General features: G+C 38.2%; 1 protein-coding gene across 1 annotated transcript in view; it reads right to left on the bottom strand.

The window, feature by feature from the left end:
- Window positions 1-26,809, bottom strand: part of DOCK10 (dedicator of cytokinesis 10) — a 183,917-nt gene that overhangs the window by 10,416 nt on the left and 146,692 nt on the right. Inside the window, exons 32-51 of the mRNA XM_036913661.2 lie at window positions 26,608-26,783; window positions 26,367-26,483; window positions 25,203-25,314; window positions 24,371-24,492; window positions 24,164-24,278; window positions 24,001-24,067; window positions 23,735-23,782; window positions 23,071-23,172; window positions 20,809-20,921; window positions 19,409-19,521; window positions 17,687-17,824; window positions 16,942-17,124; window positions 16,302-16,412; window positions 14,347-14,562; window positions 12,748-12,805; window positions 12,320-12,418; window positions 9,832-9,938; window positions 7,999-8,121; window positions 7,746-7,859; window positions 156-302 (exon numbers count right to left, since the gene is read on the bottom strand). Of these exons, the coding sequence (XP_036769556.2) occupies window positions 156-302; window positions 7,746-7,859; window positions 7,999-8,121; window positions 9,832-9,938; window positions 12,320-12,418; window positions 12,748-12,805; window positions 14,347-14,562; window positions 16,302-16,412; window positions 16,942-17,124; window positions 17,687-17,824; window positions 19,409-19,521; window positions 20,809-20,921; window positions 23,071-23,172; window positions 23,735-23,782; window positions 24,001-24,067; window positions 24,164-24,278; window positions 24,371-24,492; window positions 25,203-25,314; window positions 26,367-26,483; window positions 26,608-26,783 (2,381 nt within the window). The remainder of the gene's footprint in view (window positions 1-155; window positions 303-7,745; window positions 7,860-7,998; window positions 8,122-9,831; window positions 9,939-12,319; window positions 12,419-12,747; window positions 12,806-14,346; window positions 14,563-16,301; window positions 16,413-16,941; window positions 17,125-17,686; window positions 17,825-19,408; window positions 19,522-20,808; window positions 20,922-23,070; window positions 23,173-23,734; window positions 23,783-24,000; window positions 24,068-24,163; window positions 24,279-24,370; window positions 24,493-25,202; window positions 25,315-26,366; window positions 26,484-26,607; window positions 26,784-26,809) is intronic.

Genomic DNA, 26,809 nt, shown 5'->3' with positions numbered 1-26,809 from the left:
TCACCAATTGACCAACCCATAAGCATATAAGCAAAAGAGCTAAGTGTAGGTGGTTTACTTTGTGTAATCTGGCATAAAACAAAAAATAAGTATAACTTAAAAATACAAACTTAAATCAGTTCTTCCTGTTTGCATGAATACTAAATCCCCTCTACCTTGTTGGAATCCTGGATTATCTTCACATTGTCTACTCCAAATTTATCTGCATATAGCTTGAGCAGTCTTTGGGAAATCTCAGAGAGACCCGTCAGCTTAGGCTCTTTATAAATATACTCTTTACCTTCTTCTTCTTCAAAAAAACCCTATGGAAGACACATAAGGAACCAACAGTTTTGTTAGAGGACTCTAATTGCAAAACACAAACAAGACAAAAGCCATTTACATAAACAATATATCCAGTCTTGGTTGTCCATCCACTGACAAGCATCCTATAAAATTCGAAACCAGGGAAAAATATCCTGTTAGAAACAATCATTAATGTAAGCACATTCATGTAAACAAAGAACCTCATGAGCAGTTTTACACACTTTCTCCATTTGTAGAAATTAGGGCTAATACCTGCCTGCATATATTTTGGGGAAAGAATGCCCTCCTGTGGCCGCGGGGGGTAGAGCACAGGGTCTGGAGTAATTTTTGGCATTTTTCAAAAAGCAGTTGTCATTTCTAAAAAGGCCTTCCACAATTTTTGAAACTCTCAAAGGAAACGCTGTATGGCATGGGAAGGCATCTAAATGGGTTGCTATGCAACCTACATCATGTTAGGTGAAAAGCCATAATACTTTGTTATCATTGTCATAATAAAATTATATTTGGCATGCTCCCCAGTACTGCAATTTAAAAAATAACTTTAATATACAGTCAGGGCCTTGATGCCACTTGGCTATATGCAACTTCATCATTCAATTTACTTTAATAGATCTTTTACATTCTTGCAAAGCTACAGCATATAGGACTGAAAATAGTAATCATGCCATCACTTTTATGCTGCAGGAGCAAGTAGGTTTTAGACTCTTCATTATTTGTTCGGTTTGAAATAGGAGAATGGAAGACTCCACTATGTGAGGATAACTAAGAGAGGCAATCTTGCTAATTTCTTTCTTTGAAGAGACACAAGCATTTTTCTTATGGGGTACATGTGGTCTCAGAATACCAGATTCATTCAGGAATTGAGAACTCTAGTTTCAATTATAAACTCTAATTACAAAACACAAGAATGTTAATTCTTAATATTTTGTTTCTTCTGATGGCAGAGTTTACATCAAAGAAACGGCTTTTAAGGGTCAAGTGAAGGTACTGGAGACCACATAGAATCTTAGCTGAACTTTTTTTGCTTTATCAGTTTTGACTAAAGAAAATATTCATGATAGCTAAAAAACATGCATAAAAGTTTCCAATGCTGTGTTTACCACAGCTAAGATGAGGTGATCTGAGAGTAAGGATCAAAACTCCCATCTATGTGGTGCTTTATACTTGTAAAGCATGTTCATCCACATAAATCTGACCATCCTGAACAGCATACTTTGTATTATAAATAGGCTGTAACTGAAGACATGGAATAAGGCACGTATCCCAGCACAATTCTTACAACTGCATGTTTCCTTGGGCCTCTCCCTAATTGACTATGAGCTTTTTAAAGGCTGGTAAGTGTCTTGTTCAATAATGTTTGTTCAATGCTTAGCACAGTGCATGGTTTTTAGAGGGACATCACCCTATATATGTTGAATGAATAAGTAAATGAATGACAGTTCTTGGCACACATTTTAAAAAGGCACATCCGCATCATGTATAACTGGAAAAGATTCCATTTCTTTAATAAAGATGCCTTTATTGAACAATTTCTTTAAGAAACCTTTGAAAGACCAAACACAGCTGATTACGAGTACCTTGATCCGTATGATGTTGGAAGCATGAAAAGCACTCCCTACTTCCTCCAGACTTAGTAGGGGTAGTGAGGCCTGGCCCCATTCCCACGTGACTTCCAGCCTGCTCTATTTTTTCTGTCGCTGTCCTTGTGAAATTTTGTCTGATTCAAGGTCAGAAGTTGGTGGCTAAAATCGACAGACTGACACATCAGAGAGATCAGGCTTCTGAAGCCGTCAAGCAGAATCCTCACTGGGCAGCAGCTAAAGCAACATTTACAACTTCCATTTCAATGAGAAACTGTCTCGGAGTTCTGGGAGAAGATTTTCTCACTAATGTGTGAAAACCAGCGCCAAGAGACCTTTTCACTGGGAACTTTTCCTCTAACAAGTTCCTGAGTCCAGCATTAGCACAGAAGGAGTGGTGGGAAGCAGGGGTTTATTGTCATTATCATGATCTTTGTGGCCTTTGTCCTGACCTGTGACTTTCTTTCATCCCTCCTTCTTGATCTGGAGGATGGGAAATACTAGGCTCGGAAATCTTTCAGGAGGCCCTAAGGACAGGGGCGCACAGCAGGCCCTTGGTGAGCGTTGGCTGTGATGAGGATGATGACAATAATACAAACAATTCCTTGTCAGTAGAGCAGTTTGAGTTCTGGCTAATATGGAGCGGAACAGCTTGACTGAGTTTTCAGTGGTTGAAAATAGATACCGTCAGCTTCTCGCATGGAAACTACAATTTTCTTAAAGATAAGAGGTCTATTGATGCTGATTTCAATATTTTGGTAAATGATCGGTCAGAAAGAAATTATGAATGTAGATATTTATTTTTATAGTTTGGAAATGTAAACCTATTGAGACTGTTTCATACTTAATTTTATAAAATCTGTTGAGAGTATTTTAAACATACTATTTTATGAGTAAAAAAGGAGTTGAAATAGCAGAATAAAGAATTTAATCTGCTGTCTGCCTGGGGTTGCATAAGGGCTTTTGGAGCCAGAAAAATGGCAGCTCTGAACATGTTTGGAACACACACTTACCTTTTACCCAGGGAAATCATAAAAACAATGCTCACTGAGCCACAGGACGCTATCTAAGGAGGTTTCAATTTCAGCACTGTCTACGAAATGATTTCTAAATAGGGACATCTAAATGATGAAAAAACCCAGGGACAGTTTCTCTTTTGCTTTAGCCTCAGGTTTTAAGTAGCCAGCATTTCAAGGCAATGGTAAGTGTGACCTTTGCATTTCTCTTGCTAGTTTAATTTTTTGAAGTGTCATTTTACAATTCAGTAAATGCTCTGATCTGTTAGGAAAGAGCACATATTCTAGTTAACAGAAAGTTGAGCCAACAGAGTTAACATGCATGGATCATGAAACTTTAAGGCAACAGATTATGATTGAAATATGCTTCAAGAAATTGTTAACTACAATCATTGATTCCTTAGATGTGTTTGCAGGTACTTCAGAACCCAGTGCCCCTGGGTCATTATTGGGATGTCAAATGTAAGTGCCCCTGCTATTATATTCAACTGATTTGCAGTTCACAAAGGAATGCATTCAAAGAGAAATCTAGTGCATAAAAACATGGGTCAGAAAATATTAAGAATTGATAAATGCTAAGAGAAAAGAAGATACACGAATGGAGAGAAATGGTTTTATATAAATATGATATGAGATACATATCAATGACTTCCATGCAGGTGGGGGCCAGAAGCATGTACCACATTCCCAAGTGGAGATGGTGGTTCACACTACACCTGTACCTTCTCTCTTCTCCCAATCACTTTTCTATTAAGATTCTGAGATGCATCTACATCCAAGCAGGCATAATTGAGAATCACGAAATCTACAGCCTTTGGTGAGCAGAATAAAATTCCCCCATAGGCCTTCACTTAATTTATTCCAGAGGCATCTGATGTTTTAAGTCATGCAGTGGGTATCCACTTGATTGCTTTCATGCTAAGTACCAGAGCCTAAGGTTGTCCTTGACTATAGCTGACGTTTGATCACTACTGCTCTTTCCCCGCTCTGGAAATAAGTGCTTCAGAGACAATCTGGGGATGCTTTATCTAGGCTGCTCTGTGTAAAATTTCTGTGGTCAGTGGTGTCAGGTGCTGCATTAGAAAATTCATGCTACTCAAGACTTGTGTTTTTAAAGCTCCTACCATGAAAGAAAGATTTCCAACTGGTGTTCTCATGTTTGGCTCATTGCAGGCATAATAATAACTATTCTAGTCAATGCTATATAATGAAAGCGCTGGTCTACATGAGACACTAAAATATTTACCCAAAGACATGCAGAAGCAAAGAGCCTACTGAATATTATATTTTTATAATCTCTGTAACATGATTGTAAGACATGTCAGTTTGGATATTACAAGGTGGATTTGACAGGAACATAAAGTCCCATTATGGAAAGGAAATTATTTATGACCCTGGAGGTTATGCTAATCAAGCAGTCAAGACTTTATCTGGGATCTTTGGAACCTTCATTCTGTACACGTGTGGGGAAATGTTCAAATCTGGTATTTCTTTGTAAGCAGGAAGTGATGTGCACTGTCTGCTCCTGTTGAATACAAAAGCTCACATTCTTCATTGGTGTCTCGGGATAGTTTTGAATGTTGTTTGGACAATGATGATGAGGCTCTAAACTATTGTGTATCAGGATGACCTCCGTTAGTTCTCCTTGTTCAATGGCAGCTGGGGTTTGTGCTTCTAGAAGATTTAACAAAAAGCTTTGCCTTTTAAGATCAGGTTGGCGTTTTCAATAAAAGACAATTGAGAATAGCGGCAGCATTAAAAAAAAAAGTACAAAAACTAGCACATGCTACTGAGGAATCTGCAAAAAGAACAAAGTTAGGTCATTGAAACAGCTCTCCCCAAATCTCGCCCATTGCCCCTCAGTCTATTTAGTACCAGGTTTTCAAGTATTCTTTTAGTGGGTGAGTTAAGGACCCAGGACCCGAAATTTATAAATGAAAGTAGAAAATACTGGTATGGTATGGCTGTGGGAAGGGATTTAAAGAATTACAAAAAAGTATGTACTGGTCAGACAAGGAGACCTGACTGGACAGACAACGTGTGGAAACGGGAAGTTTGTCTGTCTGGCTTAGCTCTAGGTACAGGCGTGTTATTTTTGCCATGGCTTATTTTCCAAAATTTCTTACATTACTTCTTTCTGCATCTCAGGAGACTTAATCTGCCCTACTGGGTGTGGATAAAGTGGAGTTCCTGTAGCCAGGATTCTCACCTGGCCCTGGATGGCTAGCTCACTGCACACATGTGGGCAATACGTCGTTATTGACTCCATTTAAAGAGCCCTTCCCAGTGCTTTGGGCGACATGGTGGCACGGCTGCAAGGCTGCAGGAGAGCAGAGACTGGAGTGGTGGCAGCACTGAGGACAGGGACTGAGACGGCTGCAGGGGCAGAGAGGCCCAGAGGGAGAGACCCGCTAGCTGAATGAAGACTTGCTCTGGGTGGATGGGAATCAATCTAGTGACTGACCTGCCACCATGGGAATGAAGTTGCGTATAACTCATTTACCCCAAGACTGTTCCACTGTCATTCTTTGGTCACATTGAATCCATAGTGAACTTGCCCAGGGCTGACACCCATTGGCAAGACACTGGGTAAAGATGTCATTCACTGTACATCTTTGGTGTTGGGAATTAATACCATCACCTCTGAGAATACTTAGAGCTTACCACTAAAGAGCACCCTATTTCCCCAAGATCCTCATTTGGACAAGAGTAGGATTCCTTCAGCAACTGCCCCAACTTCAGAAAATCTGATCACCATACTCTTCTTAATCAGCTGTAACTCACAGTAGCCTGAAACGAGCAGGCAATCTCCAATACTAAGTCTCCTGCACATATATTACAAATACGTAGTGCTCATTTTTATCTGTGTGTGTATGTCTGTGTAGGTTTTCAAACTACACCTATCTTTGTGCAGAAAGATATATGAAAAATGAAGGATACATTTTTGTAATTCAGATCACTGGAATAAATGCAATTTAGTTGAAGAAATGCAGGATGACTCCAAAATGAATGGAAGCAGGATTATCCCACCTTTGTACCAAATATTGACTTGCAGAAAAAAGTTAAGGTTCAGTAAAACCATACGGAGGGAAGTGTGAGGATTATTAGAGCATGCAAATGGAGAGAGAGAGAAAAAACTTACCACAGCCTGGGACAATCAAGACCAAAAGAAGAAAAGAGTAAACACCTGCATTAAAATCTAGTTAGCGAGGAGCATGATCCCCTTCCACCTGGTTAGTAGCTCCTAACTTAGATATTGGTTGAAGAAACCATCTGGTAGGTAATCTGGTTCTCATAACCAGAGTATTAATGGCAGTTCATTACTCTTCCATTGGAAAGATTGCCTGAAGGACTGCAGACTCAGATCTTGGTTAGCTGAACGCTAACCTCTTTGTGTCCTTTCTGTGCTGCTCAGCTAGTCCATGGCCATTCCCCGGAACCCTGCCTTTCCCCTATAATCCCTCAATGCCCACATTCTCTTCCTGATGGGGTTTTCTGTCATTTTTCTTGCTCCTGTTTCACCAAGGTCAAAAATTGCTTATTTTCCTCATGATGGTCAAGATACCATTTCCTTTTCTTTATCCTCCTGTTCTGCTGATTCCCACATTTCTGCCTCCCCAATATACACCATCATTTCAAATAGTTACAGTACTTTTCTAGAGATCCCAAAAAAGTCTAAATTTAGTCTCTTTCTGCAGACTGTCACTCCATGTATCTGTTCTTCACGCCACTAGCTTTCTCCATCTCCACCCTCCTGATGTGCTGTGCAGGGAGGGAAATCTGGATTGGATGAATTTGTTCACACTAAGTGGCTATGTGGTGACACTCTTCTTTCCAGAGAGTTGGCAGTGATCTTTACTAATTCAGAAGTTAGTTTTTAAGCTGTATTTGGTGATTAGAGGAAGTTATGATTTTCAAAAGACTCCCAGGGGAAATTATCTAGAATGACCACACTGGACTTGACTCCTTCAGCTGCAGCCTTAAAAGATTCTGAGAAGAACAAGAAGCTCTGGGCAACAGTGAAGGGACAAGAAAAAGAAATGAGAGCTGAGGAGTCAGTCCAACTGTGGAAATTAGAGAATGGAATTTTATCCACCAGAGTAATAGTCTGAAATATGTCTGCTGAAACAAAATAGTGTCAGAAGCCTTCCTGAAAAGAGATAGGATAGTGCCTGTGTTTGACCCACCAAAAGCACTGCCCAGAGACATTCAAATTAATACATAATATGTTCACTTTACTTTCAGGCCAATGCTTTGGCCAACATTTTAAATCTTATCCATTGCTCATGTGGGAAGCTGAGGAAGATGACTTTAAAGTTATGTGGACCTGCAATATAGGTAACAAATAACCATAGTGTGTTGTGCCTAGGAGCAGTGATAGTTTGAAAGTAGGAGAAAAGGAAATGCATGACTGTCAAGTCAAATCAGGGCTTTGATATAGCAGCCCCTAGGAATTCTTATTTCCTAGAATGCTACAGATTTCATGTCTTAAATATGTTCAATTTAATTTCACTTTAACATATGATGCAAAACTATAAGTAGTTATTTTGGGGTTAACTGAGAAGAAGAAGATGCAGGAAAGTTAAGTGCCCTCCTGCTCCAAGATCACTGGTCTAGATCCATCTGGATTTCTCTGCCCATTTGTTTCCCAATTTTTTACATTCCTATGGACAAGCACATAGACCCTTACATCCAGGGGAGCAACTCAAATGTACCCAGACACACCCACACTCACACCCCTTCAGTCTTTCGGCAGAGGCAGTTAGATGTCTCTTAAAATGTGAAAGATAAGACTCAATTGTTCATCAGAATTTATAGGCCACATGGCTTCTAGTGAACTTACTTGCCCATAAAATGCCACACGATAGTAACGGCCAAACAGCCGTTTCTCTGAATTCACCACCTCTGCAACTTTTAGGTATGACCGATGAATGTCGTAGTAGAGATCGGATAATTTCTGAAACCATAATAAACAAAGGGTTTCATGAAGACAATGTTGACATAAAAAACAGAGAATTTATACTTTTGGAATTAATAAGTAATTCACCAAATTAAAGTAGGACATTTTAACTAAAGTCTGGGTTTAGAAAACATACTTTGAAGTCTCTCTGCTTCTCAAAGACAGCGATGATAGGTTTGTTGACATCAGCGATGAGTTCATATCTCTCAGACTTCCAAAGGAACTCCACACACATGTACAGCTGCTCCACCAGGATATTCTGCAGTCCCCCAAATAGAAATAACATTTTACACCATTACCAGGTGGTTCATCCCTGAAACCTGGTTGCAAAACTGTTGTGCTGTCAATTTTTTTTTCATAATGGGATTTCTGTGTTCCCTATCTTGTTATTGGTGTTTACATTCATTCCCGAGGGAGTGGTGGTGTCTTCTTGGATTCTTCTCTTTCCATCACCTAATCAGTCCCTCAAACTTGCTAACTTAAGTCTATGAAATGCCTTCCAATCTATCTGGTTCTTTTCACTTCCACACTGTCACTGATGTAGATCAAACCCTTGTTTCTTCATTCCCAGTCCCCTGTCGTACTCTCCTAGCAATCTGTTTTCCCCACCAGTTGGTCTTATTTGTTGTTCTCCAGTAATCTTTCTAAAACAAGAATCTCATCATGAGACCTCCACTGCCCTAAACCTCTTTAGGAGCTCCAATGTCTGATCTCTTGCCCACACTCTCTGTCGTGGCATTGAAGGTGCCCCATAATGAGGCACTAGCCTCCCTTCCAGCACCTGCCATTGACTTGCCTTTGGCTACCCCAAAACATACCACTCCATCCTTAAGAGTACTTCCTCACCTTCACACCTTTGCCTAGGTTGTTTCTGCATTTCTAAGAACCTTGTTTTCTCATTTTATACCTTCAAGTCCTATCAAATGTCAAGACCCAGGGCAAACGTCTGGAGAGATTTCATTTGTGTCCCATCCATCTCTATTCCAGTCATTTTCATAGAAAAAATTGCTCCCCTTTTCATTGCAGCCATATATGATGCCTAGATTTATAGTTACTGGGTCTTAGACTGGTTGCCCACGACTATGAGGAGAAGATTCTAAACTCTTTGAAAGCCAGAATTATGTCTTATTGTTTTTGTCTTCCATTCTTAACTTAGTGCTTGACATATGCTAGTGGTTTAATATATGTTCAGTTGAACCAAATTACAGACTCTCTAAAGCAAGTGGATAACATCACTGGATTCTTTTCAACAATGTCTTTTCAGAAAAGATTCTTAAACATTTTTTGAAACAGTTAATATAAATATGCAGTTGCCTTTACTGTTTACTTGCAATGTGCATTAAGTTAATGTAGAACCATGTGTAAAATTTCAATAAAATCCACCCTAAAATTTGCTTCCTGTAACTTTATTTCAATGTGTGTAATATTAAGAATTAAAAAAAAATGAGCTTATGAAATACATTATTTACTTGATGAGAGGAGCTCTATTTTTTTCACCAAAAGTGTTGCCAAGGAATTCTTGGTCGAAAGCTTCTTTTTTATTAATGAAAAATAACAATGGCTTTCATGCTGAAGGTTTTTTGCAGAAACTAGTGAGCCTTTCTGTACAAATATGTTTGTAAATAAACTTTCTAATGCATTAAAAAAAAAGTTATGACCAGCTCACAAAATTTTCAGCATCCCTTACCACATTTAAGATTTTGTATCTTACAGAAGAGCTGATCATATACTTGCGTCCATCCTAGAGAAGTAAGGTTTAGTTTAAGTTTTCATTCAAAATTATGCTTTATCAATGGAATTGGTATCTATTAATCTTCACTTTAGCCTGCATTTCATTTTGCTTGAAGTCATATTATAGTGTAACATTATATGATTTCTGAATAAGATTTTATCCCTCCCTTCTTGCTTAATATTACAATTCAAGGCGTTTTTTACTCAATTACTGTACACTAGATTATTTTGATCTCACCTCATTGTATGGTGTGTCTTGCATTCCTGAATCTTCTTTCATTGCTCCTTCTTCTTTAATGTTCGGTGTAATGCTCAGAAAAGCTGGCCAGCCCATAGAGAACATGCCTTGAGAGGAACAGGGAAAATGCAGCAGTATTATTAGAGCCAAATCTTGGGTTAGATAATGCCTTTCTTCCTGACGCTACAAGTGGTAATGTTATAAAGCTCATACACAATGAGATGGTTAGATTATGACTGTTGATCAACACTCTCTCCCAGGCATACAATGTTCCCCTTTTATAATTTTGTATCAATTTTTCACTGTGACACACTTTTCTATAAGAAACTGGCATGGGGTTATGGACACAACACAGGATTTGTAGACAGCTCCAATACTCTGGTTCAGTTAACCTCTTTGAGCCTGTTTCTTTTATTAAAATGATATCTATCTCAAAGGATGGTTGAAGGGATCTAAAACAGTAATATTTGAGAAAACATCTGATAAAGGTTTGGTCAGTGCATTATAAAGACAATGCTCAATACTTGCTAGTTTTTACTCTTTTGCATTGTCTGGAAACCTTCTCATTTTTTTTAGTACCTTGGCCGCCAAGATAAAAAAAAAAAGGTCCGGCTCTGCAGATTATATGAAAACAGTTGAATGGATACTGTCCCTAAAGGAGGGATAGGATGTGAATGGTGGAATATGAGCAGTTAGGAGCACAGCCCTGAGTGACAGATCAGCCCTTGAACTTTGGCCCCATCACAAATGAACGGTAAGCTCTGGGGTGGGTTTGTTTCACGTCTCTTGGTTCTCTCACTTGTACTCAGGAGGTGACAATAGCACATAACTTACAGACTCACCTAACTAACTGAGGTAGTGTCAATATAGAGTCCAGTGCAGTGCCTTGCAAGGAACAAGTGCTTTTTGTTATAGCCAATGCTTTTGTAGGATGTTTCCATTTTTAATGGTCAGCTCATTGACTATGTAACTAGAATATTATAGAAATTATAATAATTATTGCAATCTAATCCTTACATTCAAATTTTACTTTTCTACTTTTTGAATAATATTCCTTGTGTAATTAAACATGTATTAAAATATATGAAAACTGACTGTAGCAGGGACAGTCATGACATATTCTATCAGGATGTTATCATCATTAGAGCTGTATTTTCTGGAGTTGCCTATTTTTGCCGATATTCTTGTCATGTGCACATTATAGAAAGGGATAGTTCACTCCTCTGACTTGGAAGCATCGTAACATAAAAGTATACTGAGGACTTCAAATACATGCCAATGAACTTCACATATATATGCCAATGGATATGAAGTTTCACACATTTTGGGGTATAAGTTTTCACAACTCCTCAAACTGACACTTAGTTTTATCAGGTTTCTTCAATTTTGTTTTCAGTTAGAGTTTGAAATAGCTTTTCTGGAAGTATATGGTGTCTGATTATGATGAAAAGCATTTGGAGGGGAAAGGCAGAGTCAATAAAAAATGATGCTTTGATGACTTGCATATAAAAATAAAGCTAAATAGGAAGTGTGAAGCCAAGGAAGAAGCTCCCTGAATTTTAGGGTGGACCTGAGCATGATGCCAGGTCTGGTCCCTTCTCCAAGGTCCTTAACAAGTGACCTCACGGTCTCACAGTTCACTGTGGTCATCTGATTCAAATATCCTATTTGAAACGTCCACCGAGATTCTTTAGACAATATATACATCTTTAAAAGGGAAAGGGACCAACTATATTTCCAAAATATTATAACTCAAGTCCATTTACCTTTTGTTTTTCCACTGCATTTTGAACGTTAAAATGTGTTAGGAAATAGATTGCAGTTTATAAACTTTGGGTTTGAACAAACTTTTGCAAGAGAACATTGATTAAATATGTTACCTACACTGCCAAATTTTTTACAGAGGGTAATTCCTTAGTTATTGTTACAAAACCCTTTTGCACTGGATAGTGAAGATGGAATTTTTTAGTTAAAGGAAATCAACACTGTAAATTATCGTATGTTGTAAATTGTTAGAATCAGTGTATGCTTTTTAAAAAGCATGTTGATTATATAGTCCTGCATACAAACTATATTTCTGGCACCCCTTATTTTGAATTGATAGATTTATTACATTTCAAAATGAAAATGAATTTCTTTTGAAAGTTTGAACAATTCATCAATTTCAGAATAAAATCCCAAGGGCCGATTAGCATGCAAGTTAGTAGCTAATATGGCCATAAGTCATAATCCTGAACATTGGGTAAGATGTCGTTCTATTTGCTGAGAACTTTTCAGTAATCTAAACTTCATAAATTTAGGTGGACTTCTGAATGGTACGAGTTTCAGGGTTTTCTAGAGTAAGTTACGTAGCTCTGAGATAGTTTTGGTTTTTAGGAATACATTTAATTTAAGAGTGTGGCTGAAGTAAAATGTAAGCAGCAATCTGATTGCCTCTGCACTGTTACATGGGGGCACAGGAGCTTTACTGGGCAGTTAGACCACTCACTTCCTCCACCAGGACTTGTTAGTAATGGGTTGCTATCACGGGGGTGGATATCTTCCGGAAGCAGGGATGCTGTGCAAATCTTTTCCATTTTCCAGTAACCTATGGTAGTGCAAGATGAGGTTAGGACATCGCTACACGTTTGTGTTAATACAAGCTTACGAAACTATAAATTGTTAACTAGTGAAGCATTCCCATTTGAACTAAGAAGCTGACCAGTTAGCCCTGTCGTATATAAAATAAACATAACAACGGCATGAAAGAGAGAGTTAACATTTAACAGTACAGTAATTAGAAATATCTGTGAAGATTAATGTTACTTAATAGCATAATGAATTAATAAAATAATAAAAACTGATAATAAATAAATTAATTTTAACTTAGGTTTCAACATGTTAGTTGGGTTTTTTCCCCCCAAATGGTCATCTTACCCTTTCTTTTTAGGTATTCTGCAATGAGGGCAGCTATATGGATGTAGCACATAGCAGCCTGCAATAATAAAAATGAAAACTGTTTCAGAAGAAGGCACACTGTAGATTTTACTACTTATCTAATTAGGACTAATCTCCAAGGTGAATCAGTATTCCATGTCAGAATATGCGGAGGAATTCTTTTCATTGCAGACTTGAAGATGAGATGCAATTAGATTTCCAAAATGTTCACAATCAAGAATAAAACATGTATTTTTGGTAGTTTCTGTTTGTTTTTCTTGAAGTAGTTTTCAGGTGGGAGAATGAGCTGACCAGAAGAATTTTTCCATAGCATTCTTTCCTCCTTAATATCTATCTATCTATCTATCTATTATCTATCTATCTATCTATCTATCTATCTATCTAATCTATCTGTCTATGATATGCATTATGTTAAGTCCACATTTCTCTTTTCTTGCTAAAACTATCAACTATAGCATCTGGATCTAAATTGGAAGTAAAAATAAGCTGTCTTCTTACATTTTCTACCTTCAGTAATGACCCCCCTTTGATTTTCTATTGCTTTAAAATGGTAACCTCACAAGGTGGCAACTGATTAAATAGTGTGGTCGAATGTAACATGCGGTCCTCACAAACTAGAGTGTATGGATGATATATATTTTTTTCTAGTATCTTCTGTAAAGCCTTGGACATTGCTGAACACATACTAGGCCCAGACCTGCTAAAGATTCTGAACAACTTCAGTTTTTCCCTTTTAAAGTTTTATGTGATAATTTCACTATTTTCAGGGCAGTCCGAGGGACCCTGGGTTTCTCATTCCTGTCTTCAGCAAACTGCTTTAAAATGAGGCCTCTGGTAGGCTTTATTTCCATTCCCAAGTCTTTATCATATGTGTTTAGAAAAGCTTCAGATTTTCAGACTATCCTAGATCAATTAATTTCTTCCCCCAAGGGGTGTATTTCTGGGCATAAGGCAGAACCGCCCCACTTAGTGTATAGAAGCCACTTGGGTCCCGTGATTTGCTGTGTAGAAATCCACTCAGTGTTTAAACTGATGTAAGGAAGTTGACTATTGATTTAGATCTTTCACACAGAGGATTCTCCTTATGTGGCTCTCATGGGTGTTAAATTTTTCTATTGCCAGTTCAGGGTAGCTGCATATGAGGACGGATTACCCCGACTTGCCTTTACTTACCTTAGCGGCGAGCTGCCCTGTTTAATTCCAACTGGAGGGAAGAAGTTTCAAAACAGAACATTAACTTAAATAACTCTCCATTTCCAGACACCCTTACAACCAGGCTTAGGCTTGGTCAAGGCCAAGGCTCTCCCTCAGCCTCAGGCTTTTAACATTCAGCGTTTCAATGATATCCTCAATACAGGTGCCTCCACTAAGTCTGGCCTTCATTTGATGTCACCTATGTGGAGTCAGACATCCTGGAATCCCACTTGCGAATTTGACACACACATTATATAATTAGGTCATAACTCTATTAGTGGGAAACTATGGTAACTTTTTATATGCCTGTTGTAAATGAAAATCCAAGTGTCCTGATAAAGAAGACAGTGCCACTGCAGAATGCCTGAGCCTTTTGCTAATCACCTCGGATAAATCCCCATTTCTTGCATGAATCTTGGCCATGCTTTCCAGCCAGGTCCTCCGTAGCTCAGGGGTGCTTGCGTAGGAGTTCGCCAGGCTGTACTGGAGATCCACAAGCATCTCAGGGTCCTTCTCATGCTCCTTCATCTGAGCTGTGGCCATCAAAACAGTCCTTATACGTTTAGTCAGATCTTTCACCTCTGCTGGGAAGTTGCTGTTCTTTGGACAAGAGAGAGCCTGGGTCATTATCTGTTTAGAATTCATAAGTCTACTTAGTTCAAGTTATGCTATTAATTATGGCTTGACATCACACTTTGGTACATTCTGTGTACTGCCCATAAATACAAACTTTCTTTATATATGCCTTCTATGTGTTGTGATTATGGTTGTGTATATTTGAAGATCAGAATTGTAGTAGATGCCATTCTTTTGCCTTCCAGCCTATCTTCTGTTTATAGTGTTCTGGTTGTCCTCTGAAATGCTCTCTGCCCTGGCTCTAGTTCACATGATTTGAATGTTTTTACTTCATTCTCAGGCACTAGCAGGGGCATGTGACACTGGCCTGGCCAATCATATTCTTTGATTCCCCCATGCCCCAGTGATTGATTTAGGGATGGGCATAAGATGTAAGGTTGGATCAAAGAGATTCAATTCTAGGACTTTAACTGGCACTATAGAATCAGGTGCTTTTTACAGTTTAAGAATACTACCAGGATCCTCAGAATTTCTGAGAAAGTAAGTTCATGGAATGATGTAAACAAAGAGGAAAACTGAACTTAGAGATAGAGAGGCAAAAACAGTGGCCATAGTTGGAGGGGATCTGAAAACATTATTATTAATATTTTTTTTATTAAACAAGTTTTTACTTGGAAATCTCTTTGAGTTTTATTGAGCACTGACACATATCACTATATGGTTTAAGGCATACACTATGATGGTTTGAGTTATATATATTGTTAAATGATCACCCCAATATGTTTAGTTAGCATCCATCTTCTCGACACAAAGTAAAAAAGAAAAAAGGAAAAAACAATGTTCTCCCTGTGATGGGAACTCACAGGATTTACTCTCAACAACTTGTTAAATATCACATAGCAACAGTAGGCATCATGTTGTACTTTATATCCCCTGTACTAATTTATCTTATAACTGGAAGTTTGTCCCTTTAGACCACCTTCCCCCAATTCTCCCTCTCCCAACTCCCTGGCTCTGCTAAGTACAAGTCTGATCTCTTTTTCTATGAATTTGTTTTTTTTAGATTCTACATATAAGTGAGATCCTACAATATTTGTCTTTGACATATTTCACTTAGCATAGTGCCTTCAAGGTCTATCTATGCTGTCACAGGGTAGGATTTCCTCATTTTTTATGGTTGAACAATATCCCATTGTATATATGTATCCAAACTCCTCTATCCATTCATCCTTTGATGGACACTTAGGTTGTTTCCATGTCTTGGCTACTGTAAATAATGTTGCTATGAATATAGGGGTGCAGATATCTTTTTGAGTTGGTGTGAAAACATTATTTTCCCTGGGTTCAGCTGGGCCTGATGCCATGCTCTTCCCCTGGACTCTGCCTGGAATGACTTAAGGGGAAGTCTTCAGAAAGTTCTAAAAGAAAGATAAAATGAATTTGACCAAGAATGGGATTATGGGAGAATTACTGTATTTCTGGATGTTTGTGGTCAGTTTTCTTGTTACGTATTATTCAATCACACATCTTGGAAATTCCACTGGACAGATTATATGCTGAAGGTGTAAAAGCTGATTATTAATTCAAACAAGCAAGTTTATGTAAGTACTCAGCTAAAGTCTCAACAAACAAAACACAGAATTTGTATTTTTATTATTTTGCTATATCACAAAAAAGAATCCAGCTTAGTTCTTAGTTTATTTCTAACTCTTTAAAAGAAGCCCTTCAAATTATTAAGAAGTTCTTTACAATGCATTTCTTACTTTCATTTGCTTGTCTCCATTAGCAAAATTATTGGTAATTGCAAGGGAATGTTGAAACCTAGAACCTCCGATCCCAGCATCAGCTATTAGCTGGCTTACGGCCTTGATGAGCTGGAAGAGAAAAGGAAAATGAAATCTCACAAGAAAGTAACTCAGAAATAATAGTTTTAAAGAAATCCCTTGGGTTGTATGAATATATCATTCATTTTGCCTGCAGGCCCAATGAATAACATCCTTATGTATTAAATCTTCATGTCTTTTAGGGCTTTTCCTATAACCCTAAATACTTGAGGGATGTTGTAGGAATCAGTTGTGGGATGCCTTGAACAAAAAATTATTTATGCATTTAGAATCTGGTGGGATTTGGCATCCTTCAGAGAGCCATGGATTCCCGGATTGCGTATTCTGTATCCTCATATTACCTGGCAGAAGAAAGGAAAGGCACAGAGTTATGGGCTCTGCTCACTTCTGCCCAGCTGCCCTCCAGCCTGTGAATCAGAATGGAGTGCGATGGGCATCTTTAAGCAGGAATCTGGTGGAGGAGCCGCGAACTGTTGCCCTGAGGCCAGTAGACTTTTATCAGTGCTGAAACAGAGGAGTGGTTTTAACAGCAGCATTAATGAAAATTGGTAGCACTTACTTGTAAGTGGGACCGGACAATTGACTTCTGCTTGTTAAATTCAAAGTTCTTCCTCATGAAAAAATAGAGAAGTGCTGAAGCTTCTGTCTGAGTTGACCGTGACCTGTGGTTACAGCATTTTAGGACTTCATAGCAGAATGAGCCACACAGGTCGGCAGGCCCTTGAAAGAACGCTGAAGGAAACTATGGAAATGAAAGCGCTGGTGAAATGAGCAACACTCCCTCTTTGAGCTCTGTTCATGCTCATATTTTAAAATTCCTCAGAACAAAATCATTCTTCTTTCTTTTTAACTTATTCTCTATGGTGTAAGTATCCCAGCATCAATAACTGATAACCCCGACCAAGTGAATGAGAGCTTTGAGATGTTTCCTTTTCGCCCAACCCTGGAAAACCACAGGGGTCCTCAAAGGTGATAACTGTGTCTACTTCAACGAGGAACCTTTAACTCCACAGGAATGGGCATCACCGTTGATGGTATGTTACCTAACTCTCTGCTGCACACACTGAAAACCCAAAAGAATTGGTGGCTTGATGCTATTTTTCCCCCCTTGATAACCAAGCAGATAGTCAGTCAAGGCTATAAACTTATTTGTAGACCATGAGCCAAATAGTTTAATAAAACCCAATAAATAGTCTGATAAAACCAAACTAACCAAAATAGAAGACAATAAACCTTCTTCCCCCCATATTGAGAGAGATAAGGATTAATACGTGAGCTTTCAGTAGAATCTGGAGGACCCTTACCTTGCATACAAACAGTCTCAAGGAGGCAAACACATGCTTTAGGGCTGTGGCAGACTGATTTACTTGGAAAAAGAGCATGTAGGTATCAAAGATTCTTTTCATCATTGAATTCTGACATTCAGATTGTTGGAGTTGTCTCTGGAAATTTAACACAGAAATTATTTAGGATGAGTGAAAGACACCTGTATTCTTTCAAAAGATACTAATTGTGGATCTACTCTGTGGTAGGCACAATTCTGGGTGCTGGAAATGTTGAAGAAGATAAGCTCTAGGCTCCCAATGAAAGTTACATAGCAGTGATTAACAATACTAATAAACAAGAAAATGCAGGGGAATGATGATATAACAGAAAGTGATTGTTTTGGAAGTGGGGACACTTTAGCAGGTGTAGTTAGTTAAGACCTCTTTAGTGGATGAATTAGCATGCGAGCTGAAGGAGCCTGCCAGATCTGGGAAAAACAGCCAGGACCAGGGATTTGAGTCAGAAAGGAGGTTGTGAGTTCCAAGTTCAGAAAAAGAACAGAGAAGCTGAGCATGGTGACTAGGGTGGGATTGGAAGAGAGGTAGAAAATGAGGTCACAGACAGGCAGGTCCTCATAGGCATTAGCAGTACCTGTGAGACGTATGGGATTTGATTAACATTTCCATTGAGCAATAGTTTTAAAATATGGCTTTTGCTTTTTCAACCCCCATGCTGACATTTCACCTGAAAGCAGGGTTTTACTGGTGTAATCATCCTGTTTGGCGTAGACTTTATTCAAGGGATCGAACTTTTCCTAGTTTAACCAGTAATATCTATAAGCTCATTAGGTTGAGCTAATGGTTTTAATAGCTTTATTGAGTATAACTGATGTATACTTTCTATAGTTTGCATTTTATAAAATTTTATATAAAAGGAACTGTACAGTATATATATATATATATATATATATATATATATTTTTTTTTTTTTTTTGGCTTCTTTCACTAAGAATAACTGAAAAGTACTCTTTGCTATGGATACAGCATTATTAAAAAAATCCTTTCACCTGTTGATGTACTTTTGAGTTATTTTCAGTGTCTAATTATTAATTACTAAAAATACTGTGCCAATGAATATTTGGGTACAAATCTTTGTGTGAACAAATGCTTTTATTTCTCTTCGATAAATTTCTGGTATTGGAATGGCTAGTTGCATGATAGATGTATGGTTAACTGTTTAGACTGCCATATTGTTTTCCAAAGCAATGGTACCATTCTGCATTCCCTCCACCAGTGAATGAGAGTTCCAGTTTCTACATATCTTTACTAAAACTTAGTATGGTCAGTCTTTTTAACTGTAGCCATTCTAACAGTATGTAGGAGAATCACTTCACCAAAGATTTACAGATAGCAAATTAGCACACAAAAAGATGCTCAACATTGTTAGTCTGTTGGATCAAGCTGTCATTTGTCTTTTACTTTGAGACTGAAGAGTAGAGTCATATTCTCACTCAGCCCAGCCTGCCTGACAGTGAAGGAGGAGAAATAAGGAAGAAAGAACATTTATGATTTGACAGTATGAAATACGCATGTATGTGCATCAATCAAGCATTAGTCAACTTCTGATAAATTTTGAATCTCATTTTCAAAATGTTTTCCACTCATACTGATTTATATAAGGTTAATGGATTTCATAAAATATCTTGAAAACATGTTCTTAGTTACCTCCCATCATGTTGCAGATGTTAAGATCATACTCACCTGGTGAATCTGAGTAAAGAGGGATAGCAGGTCTAGAATAGTCAGGCAAACCTCTGTCGCTATATTGGCCTCTGTGTCCACATGATGCACTATGTCTATTTCATTGGAGCTGCCTACAAATGACAAAGTGGAACACGCATAAATGTCTACAAACACTCTTTGTACCCTATAAAGGACTACCTTCTGTTATGACATATTTAATATTTACTGGTGTTATGATGAATCATTTATTAAACCACAGTACTTTTGCTTGTTCAGGTTCCTTACTGGCTGAATCAAAGCACTAGAGTGGTTTGAGTGGGTGCTATACATTGAATATTTGTGTCCTCCTCAAACGCCCATGTTGAAGCCCTAACCCCCAGTGTGATGGTGTTTGAATGTGGGGTCTCTGAGAGGTAATTAGACCTTGAGGGTGGCGCCCTTGTAAGTGGGGTTAGTGCTCTTACAAAAAGAATCACCAGAGACATCCTCTCTCCTGCCATCATGTGAATGCACAAGAAGGTGGCCATCTGCAAACCAGGAAGTGGGTCCTTACCAGACACCATGTCAGATGGCACCTTGATCTTGGGCCTCCCTGCCTCCAGAACTATGAGAAATGTTTGTTGAGCTGCCCACTCTATGGCATCTTGTTGCCCTGGCTCAAACTGCCTAAGACAGTGGTGTGTCCTTTTTCACGTCAGTTGGAGAGTGTCCCAAGGACCACAGTGGTCTGTTTTCCATTATTTCTTACTTTTCCATTGACTCAGCCACGGGTCTAAGTCACATTTTATACTCCCAGGCTAGTAAACCAAATGTACTATCTCAGTGAACAGTTTCCATTAATGACCTCCACAGAAAGGCACTAAATGTATTTCTAGGTTAAGGAATAGATCTTCACATGGTTAACTGTGGTCGCATGTCATGTCCCTGAAGCACAAACATTTACATGATATAAAACACTGGGTTGCATTTTTAACTCATTCACTAGCTGGAATGTGTGACTCCCTGGATTTAAGATGTTACACTTGCTACTGCTTCCAGGACATGGACAGCTTTCTCCTCTTCTCAAAGAACAGGCAGTAATAATCTGGTTGAGAGAACAACCCCTGTCCCACACCCCCGTCCATAACCTCACAAAACCAAAGTCACTTATTTCCAGTAGAGCTACATGGAGCATATTGTACTGAGAGCTTTGCTTTTCCTCCTTTCTCCTCATAAAGACACTATATTGTTTTAACCACTCCCTGGAGATTCTCTTCTCTCAGAAACATGCCCTGGGCTATGGGCAGCCTGAAAAGCAGAGGTCTCAGTGGCACAACATTCCTTACATTTCTGAAACATTATAATGCAATTTATGTCCTCCATACAGCAAGAGGAAAAAGTGATAACTATCTTGTTCCTATTATCTGTGGTTTACTTACTGGTCATGGTATTGTCTAACATCTGTAAGAGTTTGGGGTTAGAAAGCGCATTTTTGCCTCGAATTATGGGTAAAGTTTGTGATTTGTGCTGCTTATGTCCTTCATGACTGGACCTGAAAATTAGATAAGAGAAATGGTTAAAATAATAGGATGTGATATCTGAATACTCTTGATTGAGTCAAATGTAAAAAAAAATTTGAATACTTTAATTTAAAATATTAATTACAGGTGTCATGATGAAAGGGACTTTTAAAAGTACTTTTGGAGAGATTTTATTTAAGCCAAAAAAGGGTTCAGAAGGGTAAGAGATATTAAAGGATAACAGAAGAATAACAGATATTGAATTTAAATCTTTACTAGCATATTCATTATTATTAAATAAAAATCTGGGGTTCTGTGGATGTTAAGTTGGGTATTGGTTGATCAGGAAGGTGCAGTGCTAAACATTACAAAATTACAGTACTGTACAGGTCAATAGTGTGAAGTTACTTTTAGGAGATAAAATGTCAAGACATAAAATCTGGTCTAAAACCACCCTTGGTTTCCTACTTATCTGTATTTGGAAATGCTTCATAATTTGTTGTTCTGTTTGTGTCATGCCCACGAGGGCTGACATATGACCCTTGCCGGGGAGGGAGGTGAGGGGACCTCTGTGCAGCTCCTTTCCCAGGGCCATGCCAGTGGTTACAACGGCTCTCATTCAACGCCTCTTTGGCACTTCCAACCGGGGAATGAGCCAGTGTTGTAGTGGAAGGAGGAACACTTCCCAGTCTTGACTTTCATGACACTATCAGCTGGGGCCAAGGTCGTAGAACATGTATTTATTTGAGAAAAGCAGGCAATCGAAAACACGCTAAAGAGTCAAGCCAAAAAAAAGGCAATGTTTTCTCTTTGTCATTCCCCTCCAGGCTTACTTGGTTCTGGCTGAATCAAATGCTCTGGATGGATCGAGACCCAGGAGATCTGACTCTGACTTTCAGTAGCCAGGGAAGTCTGGGTCGTTCCTGAAGCTACATGGAATAGGGGGTTCTGGACTGTATACCTTGGACCTCTGGGACTGACTTCTTTCCAGGTTTTGAGTCTACATTAGTCTGCAACTCCTGGAGGGAAAACCCTGGCTTCTAAGAGAAGAGCAGGCATGGCTAGGATCTGTCCAAAGGGTGCAGGAGAAGCCTGAAATCTAATACACCAAAATTCTACACAACTACAGTGACCTCAGGTGAGTACTACTGTCATTTAACATGGAAAGTAATTGTTTATAGTGCTCTATCCATTACCATTAGTAAAATATGCCCATTACATTTTCTCATTTACTTTCTCACAAGGGGGCAATTTCAAGGAGTCTCCAAAGACAGAGAAGCAAAACTTACTCTATGATTTATTGGCTATATACCACTTTCATATTTCTTTCTAAAACTCTGTCTAAAATATAGCCATTTTCATATTATATATTATTATAGTACCTCTGGGAAGAATAAATCAAACAAGAAAATTTTAGTAAAGAGTTCTTATTTGCTAGATCTAGAGGAGGTTTAAAGTAGGATTCCAAGCAAATGTTTCCCACAGGGTAGGTTAACCAAGGATGGCTCCAGGTCCTATATGCTAATCAAATCAATGTAGTGACTAGAGAGTCTAATGTGAGTTTACGGGGCTATCCATGCCTCCTCACTGCCTTTGATCCTTTAAAAAACAATGTCAGCTCTAAGAACACTGCTAAAATATTGCAATTACTGAAAGAAATGGGGAGATATGATCTCGTATTTTACTTTGTCACTAGGAGATTAGCAAACATTAAAAGAGGCATTTATTGGAATTATGTCTTTTCAGGTTCACTTAAGGATAATCCCTGCCTCTTAGGTCTTTATAAACGGATAGGGCAGATAGGTAAAGTACCTAAGAAGTTTCTTTAGAGAAAAATACACAGTTGTTTAAAAATCTTCATTTGGCTTGAAATACATATATACATATATTTAAAATATTAATTACAGGTGACATGATGAAAAGGACTTTTAAAAGTACTTTTGGAGAGATTTTATTTAAGCCAAAAAAGGGTTCAGAAGGGTAGTAGCTATTAAAGGATAATAGAAGAAAAAACAGATACTGAATTTAAATCTGTACAAGCATGTTCATTATTATTTAATAAAAATCTGGGGTTCTGTGGATTCACATGCATTTATACCAACCCCCCACATATACATTCATATATACACATAGATGTACATGCACAGTGTAATCTTAAATATCCAGTAAATGTGACAGTACCATTGTGACAGGAGACCTGAGGACTGGCAGGAAGGGTTAGATCCTTTGAGAGTTCCATTGTTCTGGGTGGACTGCACAAATTTAAATGCAGCAGCAATTTTTCTGCAAGGAAAACTGATGTTTTAATCATAGTTCAGTATTTCTAATTCATGTGTAAATAAAGAATGACAACTGAAAAAGTGACTACTGAAAATGAAACAATCACTGCACTCTGAAAATCAAAAATCACGTTTTCTTCTGGAAATGGGAAATTGGGAGTTTAGAGAAGGTGCCGGGGGCTTTGCGGTCTCTTCTGAGAAAAGGATTACAGCACAAATTTTTTCCAGATTAATTATTTTTAGTTTACTGGCAATATTTGCTGACATAGGTATCTTTCAAGTTATATCCATATAAAGACAGATAAGTTAGTTCAGAAGATATGTGAAATGTGGATTCCTTTTAGAAATGTGTGTTTTGTGCTTTTCTCCCTAGACAGTTTTCCTGGACCTACTCGGTGGAGTGCCCCTGTCACACTTCTACATTTAACCTGAGGCTAATTTTGCAATCCTTATTTTCATCTAAAGATTTCTAACATATATGTATGTAAGTCCCACCTGATACATTAGTATATGTCATAATTCTTTTTAAAAGATCATGCTAACCTATTGGAATTTCATATTATTACCTTATGATGTTACGTTTTCCTAGGTATCTGAAATTTTGAAGACAAACACTAGAAAGGAAAAAAATTACACATTCTGATTATTCATGCCCTTCTACTTATACAAACTATTTAAGTACACTGAAAGAAAAGTGTTAAATTTTCTTTAAGTATTTCATGCATTATTATTAATAGATAATTCACCATATGGGTACTTAGAATGAAGGCTTGGATACTGAACTGTTCTGAAGGTTCCAGAAAAGTGTTAATCAATCAACTCCATAACTTACTCCAAGATGCTGAAGAAGTCAGACACCTCTGGACTGGGCGCTCTTTGCCAATAGGCAATCAGAGTCTCTGAAAGGAAACGCCACGTAACATGAGAGGTTTTTCAATTCAATCTTTTTCTTCTTTTTTTTTTAAAAAAATTGAATCTCAAAGAGCTTTCTTTACCTTCTGAAATTGTCTTCATGATGTGAAGAAAGCACATAAGAAGACTCCTGGTTTCTGCTTGATCTAACTTGTCAAATCGAAGAGTTGAGCCTATCAAAGACAAGGGTCGTGGGATCTAGGAATCAAAGAACCAACAAGGACCGAGTAAGAGACAGAGAATTTTTTGGACTCAGATGATGCTAAGTAATTCTGGGAGTGGCATCGTACCTTCTCACAGTTGTCGGTCTTCTCACTGCTCTTCTCATTGGTACTTGGGTTGGAGTCAAGACTTGCCAATGAGGCTCTGGAATCAGCATGGTTTACTGTAGAAATAGCTATTGATGAAAATGCTGTAAACACAAGCCACAGCACACAGATGATAATGAGATGTATGGGCACACACACAGAAACGGCTAAATTGATGAACCAAAAAAGTGTTGACCGTGAGATGGCAGTAGCATTGTGAAAGGTTGACATAATAAAGTCTGGGATTGGCATTAAAGATATGCCACATTTTAAGCATTACTACAGTGGCCATGCCAGCATTAAGGATGTAGGATAATTTAGACCATTATAAATGGGAAAAAAAGTGAAGCTTGTTCATTTGATTTCTTAAAAAGCTTTTAAAATAATAGTTTCTGTTTTAAAAATGCTTTGATAAAAGTTCATAATAAAGCTTTTGGGGAAGAAAGCTTTCAATTTTTGACAGCTTAGAAGAAATGAAGATGACATTTCCAAATGGTCTTTAAAAATAAACTTTGAAGTTGAAGGGCTATTACATTTTAAAAAGCTTATGCAATGAAAACTTAAAGACTGTTTCCAGACTGAAGCAATTTGATAACATCCAAGTAGATTGCTCCTTGAGCTAAGTAAATATGAATGCTAAGTGGGAGAAGGAGCCTCAGATGACATTCACAGAAATATGTAAAAAGACTCGTTAGCTGTATAAATGTAGTATACTCTGACATACAGATTACATGTCATGAATTATGGAGTGGGTAAAAAGCACAATGATACACCATGTAAACACAGACAAGTGTTCTTGGAAGGACTCAAGTACCTGCTATGGAATTTAAAACATCTTTAGAAAATGATGTGTCCACAGAGTTTGCATGCTTCATAGTTGACTGGGTGTGAAATCCCCCATTGGTGCTGAGGTCATCTCTAGACCCCTGTTTTCAAAGCATAGGAGAAATTAACATTGTAAACCTACATATGCCTTCTTTGTTACACTTTCAGTTAGAAGATATTTGATTTGATCGTTTGTATTTCAGCAAAGCTCTCTGCTGAAATGGGCAGTGAAAATGAATATAGTCAAAACCATACTCTTCATCCCCATTTAATTTCTTACATGATTTTTAGAAAACCTAGTGGAGACTGACTTTTCGATATAGACTAAGTGGCTAGCATGGTTATTGATATATTCATGGATTATATTATAGATATATATCATTACTATCATGGGTTATCTGAGGCATGTTACTATTACTAAAAACTAGATTTTAAGTACTATGTGCTAGTCTTATGATTAGTGTTTTCTATTACACAATTAAGTACCCCTAAGAATCCAGTGATGGAGGTATTCTATACCATTTTATAAAGAAGGAAATGGAAGCTTAAAGAGGTTGGATCACTTAATTTAAGGTTACATAGATAATAACTGATACTGCTGGGATTTGAACAGGTCCTCTCTCCAAAAAAAAATTCCTAAGGCATAACTTCTAACTTGTAGATGGCAACATCTTGCATAGCTACTGGGTTCAGCAGCGTGTTAATTCATCTGGGATTTGAACACAGGCAACAGGTCTCAGCCGGGTGGTTGTGCAGTTGCTGTGATTGCTCAGGGGAGGAAGGATGGTAAACAGGCCGCTCCTGGGCTGTGACTATAAATAAGGCACTTGGCTATATTAACCCCAGGTGGTCATAAGGCTGATGCAGAAAGGTGGGGCAGCGAGGTTGGGCTATGAGTGCGACAGAATTGGAAGGCACTGCAAAATAGAGGAAAATGAAAAAAAAAAACAAAACGCTGAAGATACGAACTGGTGGGAGACTTCTGGTACCAATCAGGATAAGAGGACACTGATGCAAACGTCTGAAACTACCTAGCAAGGAGTGCTGCTTGGTCCTCAGTTTGCTCGCAGCTGGGGGAAAATGGTGATCCAGGGCAAAGATAGAAAAAAGGCAAACTACTTAAATGGACATTTGAAATCTCATGCAAATGTACCTGGTTAGATGTATTGATGGTAAAAGGATACAGGTCCTTCAGGTAAATCCTTGGCATATTGTCCAGAAGCATGCCGTACAGGGGCATGTATAGACTTGCTATCTGGGCCTGCTTTCCCTAGGTGGAAAGAGACAAAAGAAATGATTCACACAAAAATCAATACGCTCTTAGGTTAGATATGCATTTAATGCAGTAAGCCATTAAACAGCGTTTGGGGATGAGAGAAACGAAGGTCACTCACTGGTTCTTTGTATCGATCATCAAATGAATGCTTAGCCATTAGATTTTTCAGGACAGCTAAAGCTAAGTGCCTGATATCTTGGTCTTCTTGCAGAGCAAAGCCAACTTCTCGGAGCAGAATTCCGATTAAGAAATGTTTTCGGCAAAATTCGTTCGTGACGGAATATTCAGGCATATCTTCATGAGGAAAGTAAAGAGATCAT

Source organism: Manis pentadactyla, chromosome 6, assembly GCF_030020395.1.
Source record: "Manis pentadactyla isolate mManPen7 chromosome 6, mManPen7.hap1, whole genome shotgun sequence".
Taxonomy (NCBI): Eukaryota; Metazoa; Chordata; class Mammalia; order Pholidota; family Manidae; genus Manis; species Manis pentadactyla.
Note: the sequence above shows the minus strand (reverse complement) of the source record. Positions and strands in the feature narration are given on the sequence as shown.